Raw genomic sequence first — 16,382 nt, 5'->3', positions numbered from 1 at the left:
AAATCCAGGCCACCCCTATTTCCCAGGAAAACAAGGCATCCTGGCATTTCCCAGCAGCCCCCAGAGTCTCCTCTCCAGCACCATTTCCTGCAGCTTTCCAACCTGTTGTTTCCTCAGCAGAGTCCTCAGCAGTGACACCAAGCCAGGATTCACTTTGGATTTTCCAGGAACCCTTTCCAAGGCCACAAACACCCAGTAAGTAAAAAGCCAAACCAACCCCAAAAGGTTCCATTTACCAGAACAGCTTTTTTAAAAATAATGATAATTACAATTTAGAGGACTCTACAAAGTGGGTTTTTCCAAAATCCACCGTTACTAAAATGTAAAAGCTCTTAAAATTAATTTTGTTGTGTAGAACACAGTTGGGAATACACTTCCCCCAGTGAACAATATTTAAGAATTCCCCCCGGAATTTTCACTCTGCATGTTAAGAACATACTAATGATTAATTAGTATTAATATCCACTCAATCCCTGCAGCCATTAACCAGGGAATTAAAAATTAGAGAGACAGAAGCAAGCCTTGCTTCAGAGTTTGACACAACCCAGTGACCACATCCCTGAAAAAATTGAAATTATTCTCTACCAACACACCTGCAACCAGATTTTTGGGGTTTGCAGTTTTCTTTCCTGCCATATAAAACTGAAGGCAGCCCTGGCAGAAGCTGATATTTCCCAAGGAATTCTCAATTCCTGCTTACCATGACAATGTCTCCAGGCTGGATGGTGATCTCGTCGTGGCTTCTGGATTCAAAAGGATACAGAGCTCTATAATACACTATTTTTACATCCTCCTGAGCAGAAATGGTTAGAGGAGCTTTCTCTGAGCAAAGGAAACACACAGATACAGAGAGAAGAAATCAAACCACCTGATTTTTAAACGCTTGGAAAATGGGGTGGAAATGGAGACAAGAGTCACCAAACCTGCAGGGTCTGCAGAACAACCTTATCCCCTTTTTACACAAGGGAAACATAAAAATTGATTATTTAAATACCATTTTTTATTATTTTCTCCTCTAAAAACTAGGGAAAATCATAAAAACACAGAATGGCCTGGGTTGGAGGGACCTTGCAGCCCACCCAGTGCCACCCCTGCCATGGCAGGGACACCTCCCACTGTGCCAGGCTGCTCCCAGCCCCAGTGCCCAGCTTGGCCTTGGGCACGGCCAGGAACTGGGAGTCCACAGCTGCTCTGGGCAGAATTTAGTTATAAAAGTGATGCAATCCTTTGGACAAATATTTAAACCACTTTTACATTCCCAAACAGTTCTTGTGTGTATCCAAGCCACCTAAGAGGGAAGCAGGATTCCCACTACAGGCAAAAACCAGGATACAATGCAGGGAAAAAGCTCTCAGCTCAAAGTGAATGTGTGGAGAACAGAAAAGGGGAATTAAACCTTAGATTTCAGGTCATTGGCCTAATAAACAAAGGAAGGCAGGAAAGGAAAAGGGTGAGTAAACAACATACTGTTCCTATTCTGAAAAACATACTGTTCCTACTGTGAAAAAGCATGTATCCCACACCAAAATAAAAACTGCAGAAATAGTTTTGACATTTGCATCCAGCCCCTTGCAGCTGAGATCCCCTTCCTTTGCCCTGCAGTCTCAGAGCTGTGCTGCCCCCTCTGCTCAACACCAGCCTCTGGAGAAGAGCAGTGATGCCTCTTTTTGGAGCCTGGAGCTCAACCCATGCATTATTTACTTTAACAAGACTCCCAATCCAGCCCTGAACTCCACCTTGCTCTATGTGAAATGGGAAGAGAGAAGAGAACTGAGCTGTCCCAGACACTCCCTGCTGCTGGAGCCTACCTGCGTTGGACCACGGCGCCTGGCCGGGCTTGCTGGGCTCCTGGTGGGGCTGGAAGAGTTTGCCCAGTTTCTCCTGCATCTCCTGCTTCCCCTTATCCTCACTGTCCTTCTTCTTGGGTACCTCTTCCCTTTTTTGCTTGTCATCTTCCTGGGGTTTTTTTTGCCACTGTGGCTCCTCCTCTGGCTGTCCCCGCGGTTTGTCCCGGTCCTGGATCCGCCTGGGGGACAGAGGGGACAACAGAGCCACTCACACCAAAGCCACCACAGCTTCTGGGTCATCTACAGAGCCACTGACACCAAAGCCACCACAGCTTCTGGGTCATCTACAGAGCCACTGACACCAAAGCCACCACAGCTTCTGGGTCATCCACAGAGCCACTGATACCAAAGTCACCAACGCTGTCATCTACAGAGCCACTCAAACCAAAGCCACCACAGCTTCTGGGTCATCTCCAGTACCAAGTGCCCTCTGTAGGGCTTTTCTGTGCCCTAACTTCATTTTGGTGACTTATCAATCACTCCCCAGCATCTCCTCACACTGGGAATGATTCCCAGAAATCACAGACTCAGGGAATGGGTTGGGTTGGAAGGGACCTTGAGGATCCAACCCAAGGTGAGACCCAAACAGGCAAATCAGAGACAGAAAAGCAGGAATCAGACACCTGGCCATCCTCATCCTCATGTTGAGGGCAAGGAGGAGAAGTATCTGCAAGTTTTGCACAGCACTGCAGAGAATTATTGGGAATATTTCCCATTCCCAAATGCCAGAGTTAACAAGTCCTTCCCCTCCACCAGAGGACAGAACACCAAGAAATGAATCAATATTCTCTGCTGGAAACAATTTGCCCCAGAAAAGACAGCTGTGAAGATGTGAAGGATGCCCAGTGTGCTCCAGTCTGTTCCATGGCTATTCCAGCCCTGGAATCCCTTCAGAATCAGAGCCCAAAGCCTGGGAAGCAGCTGCTCCTCACACCCTGGGTGTGCTGGAAGAACAGACCCTGTCCAAGGACAATTCCTGATCAAAAACAGTGAGAGGAAAAACCTAATTCATGGAATCCCTAAACCCCTGGGGCTGGCACAGCCCTGCCAGCCCATGCAGTGCCAGCTGTGCCCACCTTGTGCCCAGCCCAGAGCACTCAGGGCCACCTCCAGGGCACACCTGCAGGGATGGGCACTGCAAAGCTCCCTGGGCAGCCCCTGCCGAGGCCTGAGCTCCCTTTCCATGGGCAAATTGCTGCTGCTGTCCAACCAATCCCCTTCCCAACATTAGAGGGTGGCACTAGAGGACACAAACCTCATCTGCATCCCTGGAAGGTTTGGGCAGACAGGAATCAGGAATGTTTTCCAGGAGTGCCAGGGGAGGTGTAACATTTAGGGCTCCACTAAAGCAGTTTGTTACCTCTGAGCTTCTTTTTGCTTTTCCAGCTCCACTATCTTCCTTTCCTGCTCCTTCTGTTTCAACTTCTCAGCTTCCAAGCTCTTCTGCTTCTGGAGCTGCTGTTTGTTATGGATTTCTCTCAGCTCCTGGATGAAAAAAAAGACAAACAGGTGTAAAAATCCACTCTGTGAATCAGAACTGATGGCCCCAAAGAGTTCCCTTGTGAGGGGACAACACCTGGCAGTGGCTGGGGACCTCTCACAGTCACACTCCTGCAAATGCAGGTATTTCAGGTTCATTGCCAGGGTCTATAAACCACCTACTGACTTCCTATTTTTATCCATTAAAGGGTTAGGAAACCAGAAATCCTTTAAATGGGACTCTAAAAAATGGACAAAGCTTAATCTGAACAGTCACTTCTGTTTTGTTTTGTTTGTTGGTTTATGGAATCCATTTATTGAATTCCATACACAAATCTGCCCTCTGAGCTCTCACAACAGCAACTCTTAATCAGTTTCATTTGCCAATCAATGCTGATTTACTAAAGAACCTTCAGGGCTGGTTTATACACAGCAGACTGAAATCCTTAAGGAATGTCTTTGGGATGAGTCATGGTACAGAGATTATTCACTCATATACGTCAGCTTTTCTTCAATTGTCTGAAAAAACTAGAATACAAATAATATTAATAATAATACCATGATATTTTCCTCAAGATTTGTTCTCTGCATTAACACCTATTAACACAAATCCAACCTTTATCCAACCTTTATACTTCCAACCCAGACCACTCCATGCATTTCTTTGCATGACCTGCAATTTTGCATCTGAACTCCTCAGCATTTAGAAAAAGGGAAAATTTACCTATGACCACTGAGGATTTTCACTGAAAATAGTTCACTTCAAAAATTACTATCTGATCATGAAATTATGGTCCAGGTGAGACTGAAACAGTTAATCCTGGAAGTATTTGGATGTTTTTTCAGGAATTCACAATCTACAAACCACAGGAAGTTTTCATTCCTCATGCACTGACCCAAATTAGAAAATTGCATAAGAAACAAAAAAAGAAATGGCAGTGATTCAAACCCACTGGGTAGAGGGGTGAAAGCTTCAAAAGGGAAGCTGATCTTGTGGCCCAGGTCTCAGCTTTATTTCATTAATGCTCCTCTATTTTAATTCAGTGAAAACTGAGCTCAGCATCATTAAAGAGAGAACCAGTTCCCAGCAAAGCTGGAGTTAAAGAGACATTTTAAGAATTATTTAAGTTTCACACAGACATTTTAACACACTATTCCCTCCCAGCCAAGCTGATGTGCTGGGTCAGTGTTCTGTGAAAGGACTTTTCTGTGCCAGGACTGTGTTAAGAAAACCAAGCTAGTTCATAGTGCTGGCACTGGATGGAGCATTTCTGGAGATAAAAAATCCCATACACATCCCTTTTGGATCAGCCAGAGGAAACAAAGATCTGCTGGGCAAGGTTGCTTTGCCAGTGGGAGGATGGGGGAAGAAGAGCCAGCATCTCCCACAACTGAACAAAATTCTGCTCACACCTCAACAGCCAGGAGACAGGATGAGCACATTCTGCCCTCATCCTGCACAGACCCAGCTCCCAGCTGGGCATTCCCCTCCTGTGCTGCAATTCCAAGGGCACCCTATTGCAGACATCTTTTATGAAAAACCCTTTCCTTAGGATTTTTCCTCCTGAGAAGCTGGGAGGCCTCAGGAACAAAATGCAAACATTGATTATCTGCTGCTGTGGAATGCAACAGGTGCATCTGGGATTGGTCTCATGTGGTGGTTTCTAATTAATGGCCAATCACAGCCAGCTGGCTTGGAAAGAGAGTCCAAGACAGAGCCTTTGTTATCATTCCTTCTTTTTCTATTCTTAGCTTAGCTAGCCTTCTGATTAAATCCTTTCTTCTATTCTTTTAGTATAGTTTTTATATAATATCTATTATAAAATAATAAATCAGCCTTCTGAACCATGGAGTCAAGATTCTCATCTCTGCCCTCATCCTGAGACCCCTGTGAACACCACCAGAGCACCCCAAGGCTTTGCTCATTCCTGGACCAGGAGTGCCTTACCTTAAAAGCAGAGCAATTGTTCCCCTGGCACTTAAATCCAAACAGAGCAAAAGGAGGGTTTGAGGTGTTACAACAGCCACATTGATATTATTGAATAGGAATTGCAGCATTTCAATATTCACTATACACAGCCAGGTCATTTGCTACAAAACCTTCATGGAAGAAGTGGAGTTGTTTTGGCCCAGTTTGTGCCTTTTGACAGAAAGAAAAAAGGACCTGGGATGTTCAGGGATTACAATCCAAGGTTTCCATCAGAGCTTCTCCCCCTGAGACAAGCAGAGCATTTGCTCCCAGAGGAAAGGACCCTGTAGCTCTGTGCTCCCTGAAGCTTTCCCAGAGTAACCCTTTCCTGCCCATTCCCAGCTCCCAAAGCCTCTGCTTTGGCCTTGGCAGCCAATTCCTCCCTTCACCCATTCCTGGGGGGTTTTGGGCAAAGGAAGGGAGCTGCTACCCCTCTACTGGAATCACAGACTATACAGTGATCTATAGGGATACTTCCCATCCAACCCAAAGTGTTTGCTTTGTAAAAATTCTGTACATCATGACCAAAACAGGCAATTTACTCAAACTCCTGAAGTTCCAGATAAGCAAAAGACAAAAATAACTCACTACAACTGTGCCCAAGTTGCAATTCAAGGCACACCCCTCAGGCAGGCATAAGGATTAGATAAAAATAGATAAAAATCTAATGCCAAACTCTTGTGTCTGGTTTTGGATTGGTGTTGGCACCCCTCAGCAAACACTGCACACTCATCTGCTTAGGGAAAGTGAAGCACATAACTGGAGGAGGCTCAGAGAGAGCTGGGTGCTGCCTGAGCAGGCCATGGAGACCTTGGGCAAGGAGTGTAAGTGCTGGATGCAGCCCAGGAGGAGAGCCAGGCACTGCAGCATTGCCTCTTCCACTGCCACTGACTGGAAGAAAGAAATGCTCAGATGTAAAGAGGGCTGGGAGCAGGAGTGCCTGCTGACACTGACACAGCACTGACAGCCACAGGACACACGGACACACTGGGACAGCTCAGCCCACTGGGGGCCTCTGGGAAAGGATTCCCAGCACAGCCATGTCACAAACATGAACTCAGCCCTTGGGTGCTTCTGGGCAGCAGCAGCAAATTCTGGATTCTTCCATGGTATAGGAAATGGGCATCAGGTCCTTGGAGCTGGGAGGGTCAGTTCAGATCCAGGGATGTTGGGGAGGAATTCTGCACCTCTCAGAGGGTGGGCAGGGCCTGGCACAGGGTGCCCAGAGCAGCTGGGGCTGCCCCTGCACCCCTGGCAGTGCCCAGGGCCAGGCTGGACACTGGGGACAGTGGGAGGTGTCCCTGCCATGGCCGGGGTGGCACTGGGTGAGATTTAAGGTCCCTCCAACCCAGACCATTCCATGATCACAAAAGAAACAAGTGACCAGCTCCATTTCATTGATACCTGCATCAATAGCACTCATTGCATCTCCAGGCTGAGATCTTTAAAGAGCACAGAAGTTTCGCTCCTTCAACCCTCAGACACAAAGAAGTGGCCAAACTTTCAACCTTGTAACAAACTCAGCCACTTTATAGCCAAATCCAGCTCAATCCACCAGAGGTTATCTTGTATCATCACCAGCCCCAAATCCCCTTCGAAAGGATACCTGAGCAGCCAAACAAGCTCCAGCAATCTGAAACCAAGTGGCTCTACCTCAAGATATCCAATACTACAATTCAAATGACCTGATTTGAAATATTAATAACATTTAGCAAGCCTGAAAGCTGTTGGTGGAAATGCACCAAATACAATGAATATTTCCCACTCCAAAGGAGTCATCAGAGGGAACTGAAATCAGTTGTTTTGCAGAGATGACAAAAAGATTCAGCAGAAAAAAAAATCTTATCTCCCTAATCATTCCTATGGTATTAAGACACACAGCAAAGATGATGTAGTTTAACACTTGTATGAAGTATTCACTTATTACAGAACACAAAAACATGGAGACAAATCCAGAGTATCCTGTAAACTGCTGTGGTTTGGAAAAGATGCCTGGTAAACTAAATTACTTTGATTAAATCCAGAGTTGGTAATTTATTTGTTTGATAAAAATGTGTTTTAAAAAGAAAGAGTTCCATCTTTCCCATCTTGACCTATTATCCCTTATTTTACAAACCTTTATCATATTTAGAGCTCAGATGTGGTGGGATTGTTGAGACACAATTTGAAAAATGTCCCATTTCAGTGTGAGCATTATCCAGCCTGGATAAAGGATAATCACACAGGTGGCACCACAGGACACACCAGGAACTGAGAACTCAACAACTTCTTCTGCCATTTAGGGAAATTATGAATTTAGTATTATTTACAAGCCAATTTCTACCTATTGTCAATGTCAGTCATTTTTCCAGTGGTAGTTCCTAAAGCTGTTGCAGATTTTTGATTTTTTTACGTAATTGTATGTGAGAATGATGGGAGGTGATAACCTGGTTTGGAGTGATGTGATCACTGATATGAGATATCATGTGATATATATAAAATATGTATTATGGGAGTTCGTAAGGACCTGGTTTGGAGTGCTGTGATCACCTAAGTGTGTTCTCTGTGGGTGAAGGACTCCCACTTCACACAAATCCCAGTAAATCCAGGATTCCAGGAACGCCCTCACTAGCCTTGGGGACAAAATTGCCCAGAGGGTGCTGGCACTGCCCAGGCTGCCCAGGGAATGGGCACGGCCCCGAGGCTGCCACAGCTCCAGGAGCCTTTGGCCGGCGCTGCCAGGGATGCCCAGGCTGGGCTTGGTGGGCTCTGGGCAGGGCAGGGCTGGCACTGGGGGGTCCCTGGGGGTCCCTCCAGCTCAGGACATTCCATGGTTCCATGAAGAACAACAGCCATGGAATCACTGCTGCACTCAGCAGCTTCTGAGTGGTTTCTCTATCTCTTCCATGCTAAGCCCACAAAAATCCATGTGTCTTTTAAGGGTTTTAAATTCAGTTATAAAATCCTCCAGAACCCCCAAAATATGCCTTGTACATCTTGAGAAACTACAAAATGGAGAAGTCTCTGAATTCAGCTCCCCACTGCTCGGTTCCATAGTACAGCTGGGGCTGGAACGTGTCCAGGGCAGGGAATGGAGCTGGAAGGGGCTGCAGAATCCCTGAGGGGCTGGAAGGGGCTGCAGAATCCCTGAGGAGCTGGAAGGGGCTGCAGAATCCCTGAGGAGCTGGAAGGGGCTGCAGAATCCCTGAGGAGCTGGAAGGGGCTGCAGAATCCCTGAGGGAGCTGGAAGGGGCTGCAGAATCCCTGAGGAGCTGGAAGGGGCTGCAGAATCCCTGAGGAGCTGGAAGGGGCTGGGGCTGGAGCAAAGGAGGCTCAGGGGCCCTCGTGGCTCTGCACAAGTCCCTGCCAGGAGGGCACAGCCGGGGGGGTCGGGCTCTGCTCCAGGGAACAGGGACAGGAGCAGAGGGAGCGGCCTCAGGCTGGGCCAGGGCAGGCTCAGCTGGGACAGCAGCAGCAATTTGCCCATGGAAAGGGAGCTCAGGCCTTGGCAGGGGCTGCCCAGGGAGCTTTGCAGTGCCCATCCCTGCAGGTGTGCCCTGGAGGTGTCTGGATGTGGCCCTTGGGGACAGGGTTTGGGGTGATGCTGGGGTGGCACTGGGTGATCCTGAGGGTCCCTTCCCACCCTGGCAATTCTGGGATTCTGTGACTGCCCCTCCAAACTCAGCAAGGCAGAAATGCCCACAGACAGCTCCTCCTGATCGGCCCCTCCTGGCAGGTGGGTCCCACAATCTGCCCTTCCCAAAAAAGTGTCTCCACAACTCCTCATCAATTGATTGAAACCACTTTTCCTGTTAAATTCAAAATCATTTACCTTTGGTCAAGGCATTCCTGGATTCCTGGCACATGCTCATATATCTGTGCCTACTGGGCAACTTCCATTTTTAATTACCATCAGCTTGTTACCTGTGCAGTGCAATCCTTCAATAATTTTGAATTTTGGGTGGTTTGTAGGTCTGGGTTGTTGTTTTTTGGGGTTTTTTTGCTGCTGCCACAATACCAAGACTGTTCACCTCTTTCCCATTTATGTTAGGTAATTTAAGATCAAACCACACAGAGGCACTAATTTTAAAATTAATATCCTTCGGTTCAATTTATCACTTTTAAAAGATTTCATTAAAAAAAAGATACCCAAGAAGCACAACATGCTAAGATGTATCTAAAAACTACACATGAAGAAAAACTAAGTGAGGTTTAAACCTCAAGGATTAATTAAGCAAGGATTAGACCCTTCTATTTCCTTTTAAATATAAATTGTGCTCATTTTGTTTGTCCTGTGTCTGACTCTGCAGAGATTCTCCCCTTCCATCCTCCCTGTCTCAGACTGGGAGAGTCATCTTCAAACGAACCTTAAAACAGGGCATCACTTTTAATTTTTCCTATAATTATTAATAACTCCAATTGAAACAAGCTATTTGTTGTTTAAATTCAACCCCACCTTCCATCCTAAATTGGTTGATTTAATCCCAGTTGATCAACTTTGATAACAACTCCATTAATGTCTCTGTCACAGTGATTTTCCTGCTGAATATTTGTAATACAATTTGTGACACCTTGCAGGAACTGGAGCATTTTTGGTCAACTTCCAGGAGAACCCACCAGTGGAATTAACAGATAAAGTACTGGAATATTTTATGAAAAAATGAATGCTATTAAAAGTTTGGAACTCCAGACTGATTTCCAACTTCTCTCTGCAGAACTCTGACATTGCCAGTGCAGAAATACACAAAAAAATCACAGTTTTAACAAAGACTGAGCAGTAAAGCATGAAACCACAAACCACGGGCAGCTACACCCAGGGACAAGCAGGAGCACACAGACAGCAGATAACAATTCTGGGTGGCAGCAGAAAATCAAGTCTCTTTTATTCAAGATTTCAATTTGAACTCCTGATTCCAGCAGATGCTGACCTTGTCCTGCCCTTCCTGGATGAAAAGCACAGAAATTGGTAATTTCATTTTGGCAATCACACACTGGGAATCAGGGCTCAAATCTCCTCCTGAAGAGACTGCAGATGAAATTAGTCAAACCCTGAGTTTAAAAGCTGAGCAGCATTTTCTTAAATAAAATAAAAATCAAATCAAATCCTCAACAGACAGGTTGAGAATGCTCCCCACACTGACATTCTTAATAATTTCAGTTCATTTTTTTTCCCCACAGTCAGGTTAGAAAAGAATTAACTGAACATTCAGAAAGGCTTCAGGAGGCCTGGGTTACCTTCAGCTGATTATTGAAAATATCAATTTCCTGCAGTTTGGATCTGGTTTCCTTCTCCACCTCATCCAGCTGCTCGCGGAGCTGCTGCCGTGCCAGTTCCTTGGCCTCCAAGGCTCTTTTGATGGTGAGCAGGGAATCCCCTGGTTTGGAACACAAGCTCCAGTCAGCATTTTGTATTTTCTTCTCTTTAGGTCACAGCAAGCGACATTTTCCCATCTGCACCTTGCAACACACAGAGAGCCATTCCAGGGGACGCCCCAGTGAGGGAATGTGCCCTGGCCCAGCTCAGGCATGCCCCAATGTACTCACTGTGCAAACTGTTCTGCTGCACCTGCTTGAGCTGGTCATTGAGCAGCTGCTTCTCAGGAATCAGCCTGCCCAGCATCTGCTGGGACTCCTGCAGCACAGACAGGGCCAGGGAAAACAAAACAGGACCAGAAACAAAGGTGAGAGAGGGAAACTGCAGCCACCACACCTCCCATGCTCATTTCTGCTTGTTCCCCCACTGAGTGATGTGTCATTGCTGGTTTCCCTCCTGTGTGTTATGATCTTACCAAGCACTGTCTGTGTGACACCCCCACAGATCCCAGACATCCTCTGCCAGCCATGGAATTGATCTGAATCTCACTGAATACTGAACCTGGCCTGGAATTACCCAAAACTGAGGGCAGGGAGACAAGGCTAAAACTGAGGAAATGTTCAAACAGGCACTTACAAAATGTTTAATTCTGATTTTAATAAATGAAACACAGAATCACCAAATCCCTGGGGCTGGCACAGCCCTGCCAGCCCATGCAGTGCCAGCTGTGCCCACCTTGTGCCCAGCCCAGAGCACTCAGTGCCACCTCCAGGGCACACCTGCAGGGATGGGCACTGCAAAGCTCCCTGGGCAGCCCCTGCCAAGGCCTGAGCTCCCTTTCCATGGGCAAATTGCTGCTGCTGTCCCAGCTGAGCTTGCCCTGGCTGTCCCCTCCACTAATAGTTAATTAATAATATTAACAACAGAGGTAATGATTAGTAACTTAGGTCAGGAATAGAAAAACAAACATTTACAGGAAGAGAAAATAAAAACTTTCCTTTTAGAGGAAAATATTCTGGCCAAAAGCCATGAAACACAAACCCTGTGGGATGACAGTCCCCGAGTCCTTGACCTCTCCTCACTGAGCTCTTGGCAGAGGATTCTGATCTCAAACTCAGCACGTGGTGGGAAGGTTGTGAAGTGCTGTGTTACAGGGTCCCTGCAGATGTGTGTGACACAGCCCTGTGTGTTACAGGGTCCCTGCAGATGTGTGTGACACAGCCCTGTGTGTTACAGGGTCCCTGCAGATGTGTGTGACACAGCCCTGTGTGTTACAGGCTCCCTGCAGATGTGTGTGACACAGCCCTGTGTGTTACAGGAGACCGTGCAGATGTGTGTGACACAGCCCTGTGTGTTACAGGAGACCGTGCAGATGTGTGTGACACAGCCCTGTGTGTTACAGGCTCCCTGCAGATGTGTGTGACACAGCTCTGTGTGTTACAGGAGACCGTGCAGATGTGTGTGACACAGCCCTGTGTGTTACAGGGTCCCTGCAGATGTGTGTGACACAGCTCTGTGTGTTACAGGCTCCCTGCAGATGTGTGTGACACAGCCCTGTGTGTTACAGGGTCCCTGCAGATGTGTGTGACACAGCCCTGTGTGTTACAGGGTCCCTGCAGATGTGTGTGACACAGCCCTGTGTGTTACAGGGTCCCTGCAGATGTGTGTGACACAGCCCTGTGTGTTACAGGGTCTCTGCAGATGTGTGTGACACAGCCCTGTGTGTTACAGGAGACCGTGCAGATGTGTGTGACACAGCCCTGTGTGTTACAGGGTCCCTGCAGATGTGTGTGACACAGCCCTGTGTGTTACAGGAGACCGTGCAGATGTGTGTGACACAGCCCTGTGTGTTACAGGAGACCCTGCAGATGTGTGTGACACAGCCCTGTGTGTTACAGGGTCCCTGCAGATGTGTGTGACACAGCCCTGTGTGTTACAGGGTCCCTGCAGATGTGTGTGACACAGCCCTGTGTGTTACAGGGTCTCTGCAGATGTGTGTGACACAGCCCTGTGTGTTACAGGAGACCGTGCAGATGTGTGTGACACAGCCCTGTGTGTTACAGGCTCCCTGCAGATGTGTGTGACACAGCCCTGTGTGTTACAGGGTCTCTGCAGATGTGTGTGACACAGCCCTGTGTGTTACAGGAGACCCTGCAGATGTGTGTGACACAGCCCTGTGTGTTACAGGCTCCCTGCAGATGTGTGTGACACAGCCCTGTGTGTTACAGGGTCTCTGCAGATGTGTGTGACACAGCTCTGTGTGTTACAGGAGACCGTGCAAAAAATCCTCTCCCTCTGGAGGATGTCTCAGACATATTTTATGAAAAATCCTTCATTAGGATTTTTTCTCCTGAGAAGCTGAGAGGCCTCAGAGGAAAAGAAAAACAATGATTATGTGCTGCTGTGGAATGGAACTGGTGCATCTAGGATTGGTCTCATGTGCTTGTTTTTAATTAATAGCCAATCACAGTCAGCTGGCTTGGACTGTCTGGTCACAGGATTTTATTGTCATTTTTTTCCATTCCTTTCCTTTTCTAACCTTCTGATGGAATCCTTTCTTCTATTATTAGTATAGTTTTAATATATAATTTTCTTTTAATATAATATATATCATAAAATAATAAATCAGCCTTCTGAAACATGGAGTCAATTCTCATCTCTTTCCTCATCCTGGGACCCCTGTGAACACCACCACAGGAGGATCCTGTAAGTGTATTTCCTGTAGAACCCTGGCCCTTTCCAGAGCATGAAGTGTCACCTCACACACTTTTCTGAAGCCTGGACCTTCCAGTTCAAGCTGTCAAAACACCTTCAGCAGCACGAGGTGAAAGAGCACCTGAGTATCAATGTCCCACCTTTCCCACAAACCCTGGAACTTCTCTGAGCAGGTCCCTGGAACTGCAGCCCTTTGAGGAATCAAGCAGCTGACAGCTTCAGTTTGTCATGGAGGATTGCAAATGACATCACTCAATGCTAAGAATAAATGTCCCCTGATCTCTAACACCAGAGTGAGCCCCAGGGGTGTCGTGGGCTCCCCATCCCTGGCAGTGCCCAAGGCCAGGCTGGACACTGGGGACAGTGAGAGGTGTCCCTGCCATGGCAGGGGTGGCACTGGGTGGGATTTAAAGTTCATCCCTACATAAACCATTCTGTGATCCCACAATGCCACAGAAAGTTTTAATTTTGGTTAAAGCCAGGGTTGACGGCACTGCCATGGCTTTGGGCTGTCCCAGTTTCCCCCTGCCAGACCCTGATGGGCCCTGCAGTGCCCAGCTCAGCTCTGAGCATTATGCAACCACTGCAGCCTCCTGTGAGCTCCTGAGGTTCCAGAAAATACCCTGAGACAGCACACAGCAGCCAAGGGCTCTAGGAATTCACAAGCAGCAGAGCAGCAGAATTCAGATAAGCTACAGATTAGATTATGAGGAGCTGCACATGTCCCTCACAGCTGCAGGGCCTGACACAGCCACAGAGCTGTCCCAGCCCCCAGGGACATCCCAAAGCTGGACCCTCCAACCCCGCCCTGCTGTGGGACAGCCTCAGCCCCAGTGCTGGGGCAGCTCTGGGTGTGTCAACGAGAGACCAGAAGCTGTTGGAGAGGGCCCAGAGCAGGGACACGGGGCTGGGGCAGGGGCAGGAGGGCCCCGAGGTGCCCTGGGCAGCCCAGGCTGGAGCAGCCTGAGCTCAGAGCTCCCCGGGGCTGCAGCTCCTCCCGAGGGGCAGCGCAGGGACAGCTCCGAGCTCTGCTCTGGGACAGGGACAGCACCAGGGAGCGCCTGGGGCCGGGCCGGGCCAGCTCAGGCTGCACAGCAGGGAAAGGCTCTTGCCCAGAGGGTGCTGGCACTGCCCAGGCTGCCCAGGGAATGGGCACGGCCCCGAGGCTGCCACAGCTCCAGGAGCCTTTGGCCGGCGCTGCCAGGGATGCCCAGGCTGGGCTTGGTGGGCTCTGGGCAGGGCAGGGCTGGCACTGGGGGGTCCCTGGGGGTCCCTCCAGCTCAGGACATTCCATGACTGCTATCCTGGGACTCCTGTCTGCCTGGAAACACCAAAATACACAATATACAGCTTTGCTCTGGGTGGATGAGCTTTAAGGTCCCTTCCAAACCCAACCCCTCTGGGTTTCTGTGGCTCTGAGAAGGCTGCAGGATCCACCAAGCAGCAGAATGGACAGCATGAAACAGAAATTCTCCTTCTTCAAGTACAAAAAGCACCACAGGACAGCATTTGAGGGCGGAATGTGATCACAACATCAGCTGCTTTGTTTGTAAAGGCCAGAGCACTTCCAAACATCCCAGATTACTCAATGCACTGAATAGTTTGGGGAGTGTGTAAGGACTGAGACTGCCAAGGCACCCTGAAGGTCAAGTCCTGTTTCCTGAAAGCCCAGACAAGCATGGAATGAGCATCTAGCCAAGAACACCCACCACATGGACTCCACATACTGAGGAAACAGATGCAAGAAATTAACAGCATCACAAACTCTGGAAACTCGTGCAACAAGAAATGGCCAAGAGTTGAGCAGTGTCCCACATGGAGGGGAAATCAAAGCCCAGCTCCTGCCCCTTGGACAGGGAAAATTCTTTTCAATGCCCTGGGAGTCCAGGTGTTCAGCAAGGAGGTAAAGAATGCCTAAAGGTGTTTCCAGCACAGCCCAGGGTGTGGGGAGCAGCACCTGAGAGCTGAGAGCCCTGCAGGCAGCCCAGAGCCAGGGAATGGCACACATCCTCCTCCCCAGCACTAACTGCGACACCACCTCTCCCACAGGCTTAATGAAACTGCCTCTTGGCAGTAATTAACAGGCTGGGGGATAATTACTCCTCTGAATGAACTCATCTTCCCACAGCAAGTGTCAGATGCATTAAACTAAACTGCTCCCAAAGAAGATACATCACAAGGATAATGACAGTACTGACTTTATAACCTTTTTGAGAGTTGAGAGGATGAAAATCTCATTTTTAAAAACTCATTTACATCTTTGTCTGCCTTCTACAGATGAGATAGGAAAATTTACAGGACATGTGAAATTTATTTTTTTTCCAGGAAAGAGCCTTAAGGTTCTCCCCAGACAAAATGTGGCTTTTTCTCCCGAGTAGTGACATTTTCTGGGACCACAACTGGGATAAAAGCACCCCAAGTGACACTAAGGAAATATCAGTGGTGGAGATCAATGAGAGCAGGCATCAGCACACAGCCACAGCCACTGCTGCCAAAGCACCTCAAAGCCCAAACCCCAAGAGAACAACTGCCAGGGAAAGCAGGATGGAATTATTTTATTATAATTTTTATAATAAAAATTATTTATGAAGTATAATTATAATAGTTAAATTTAAAAACATTTAAATTTATTTAATTTTTTATAAAAAGCACAGATCCACAAAAAAACCAGTCATAATCTGAAGGTTGTGAGTTTGATCCTTACACAGAGCACCACTAAATGTTGGTTTGGTTTTGTTTGTTTTTGTTAGGGTTGGGATTGAAAGTGTTTGAGATGGTATTTTGTGTTTGGACTTAGATGGTTATTATTTTTACATATAGTATAGTTTTATAGGTTGTGAGTTTTATAGTATTTTGTTAATAAGCTATAAAATGGTTTTATCTTTATCATTATTTATCTTTATAAGTTTTTTAAGGAAAAATTATTTCATTAAGAAATTATATTTCATTCATTTTATTTTTAACTTCATAACTAATTATTTTTTAACTTAATTACTTTTTAACTTGGTCACTAATTTTTATAATACAGCAGCAGGATTAGGTTTTAAGCCAGGTTTTACACCTCACCTCCCTAGGTCTG

At 47.2% G+C, this 16,382-nt stretch overlaps 1 protein-coding gene across 4 annotated transcripts in view; it reads right to left on the bottom strand.

Annotated features, from left to right (window-relative positions):
* Positions 1 to 16,382, bottom strand: part of ITSN1 (intersectin 1) — a 112,850-nt gene that overhangs the window by 45,266 nt on the left and 51,202 nt on the right. For all 4 annotated transcript variants that reach the window (XM_059492805.1, XM_059492797.1, XM_059492813.1 and 1 more), the window contains 5 exons: positions 10,819 to 10,906; positions 10,510 to 10,649; positions 3,208 to 3,332; positions 1,809 to 2,026; positions 701 to 822 (listed from right to left, as the gene is read on the bottom strand). In XM_059492805.1, coding sequence (XP_059348788.1) covers positions 701 to 822; positions 1,809 to 2,026; positions 3,208 to 3,332; positions 10,510 to 10,649; positions 10,819 to 10,906 — 693 coding nt within the window. The remainder of the gene's footprint in view (positions 1 to 700; positions 823 to 1,808; positions 2,027 to 3,207; positions 3,333 to 10,509; positions 10,650 to 10,818; positions 10,907 to 16,382) is intronic.

Source organism: Ammospiza nelsoni, chromosome 2, assembly GCF_027579445.1.
Source record: "Ammospiza nelsoni isolate bAmmNel1 chromosome 2, bAmmNel1.pri, whole genome shotgun sequence".
Classification (NCBI taxonomy): Eukaryota; Metazoa; Chordata; class Aves; order Passeriformes; family Passerellidae; genus Ammospiza; species Ammospiza nelsoni.
Note: the sequence above shows the minus strand (reverse complement) of the source record. Positions and strands in the feature narration are given on the sequence as shown.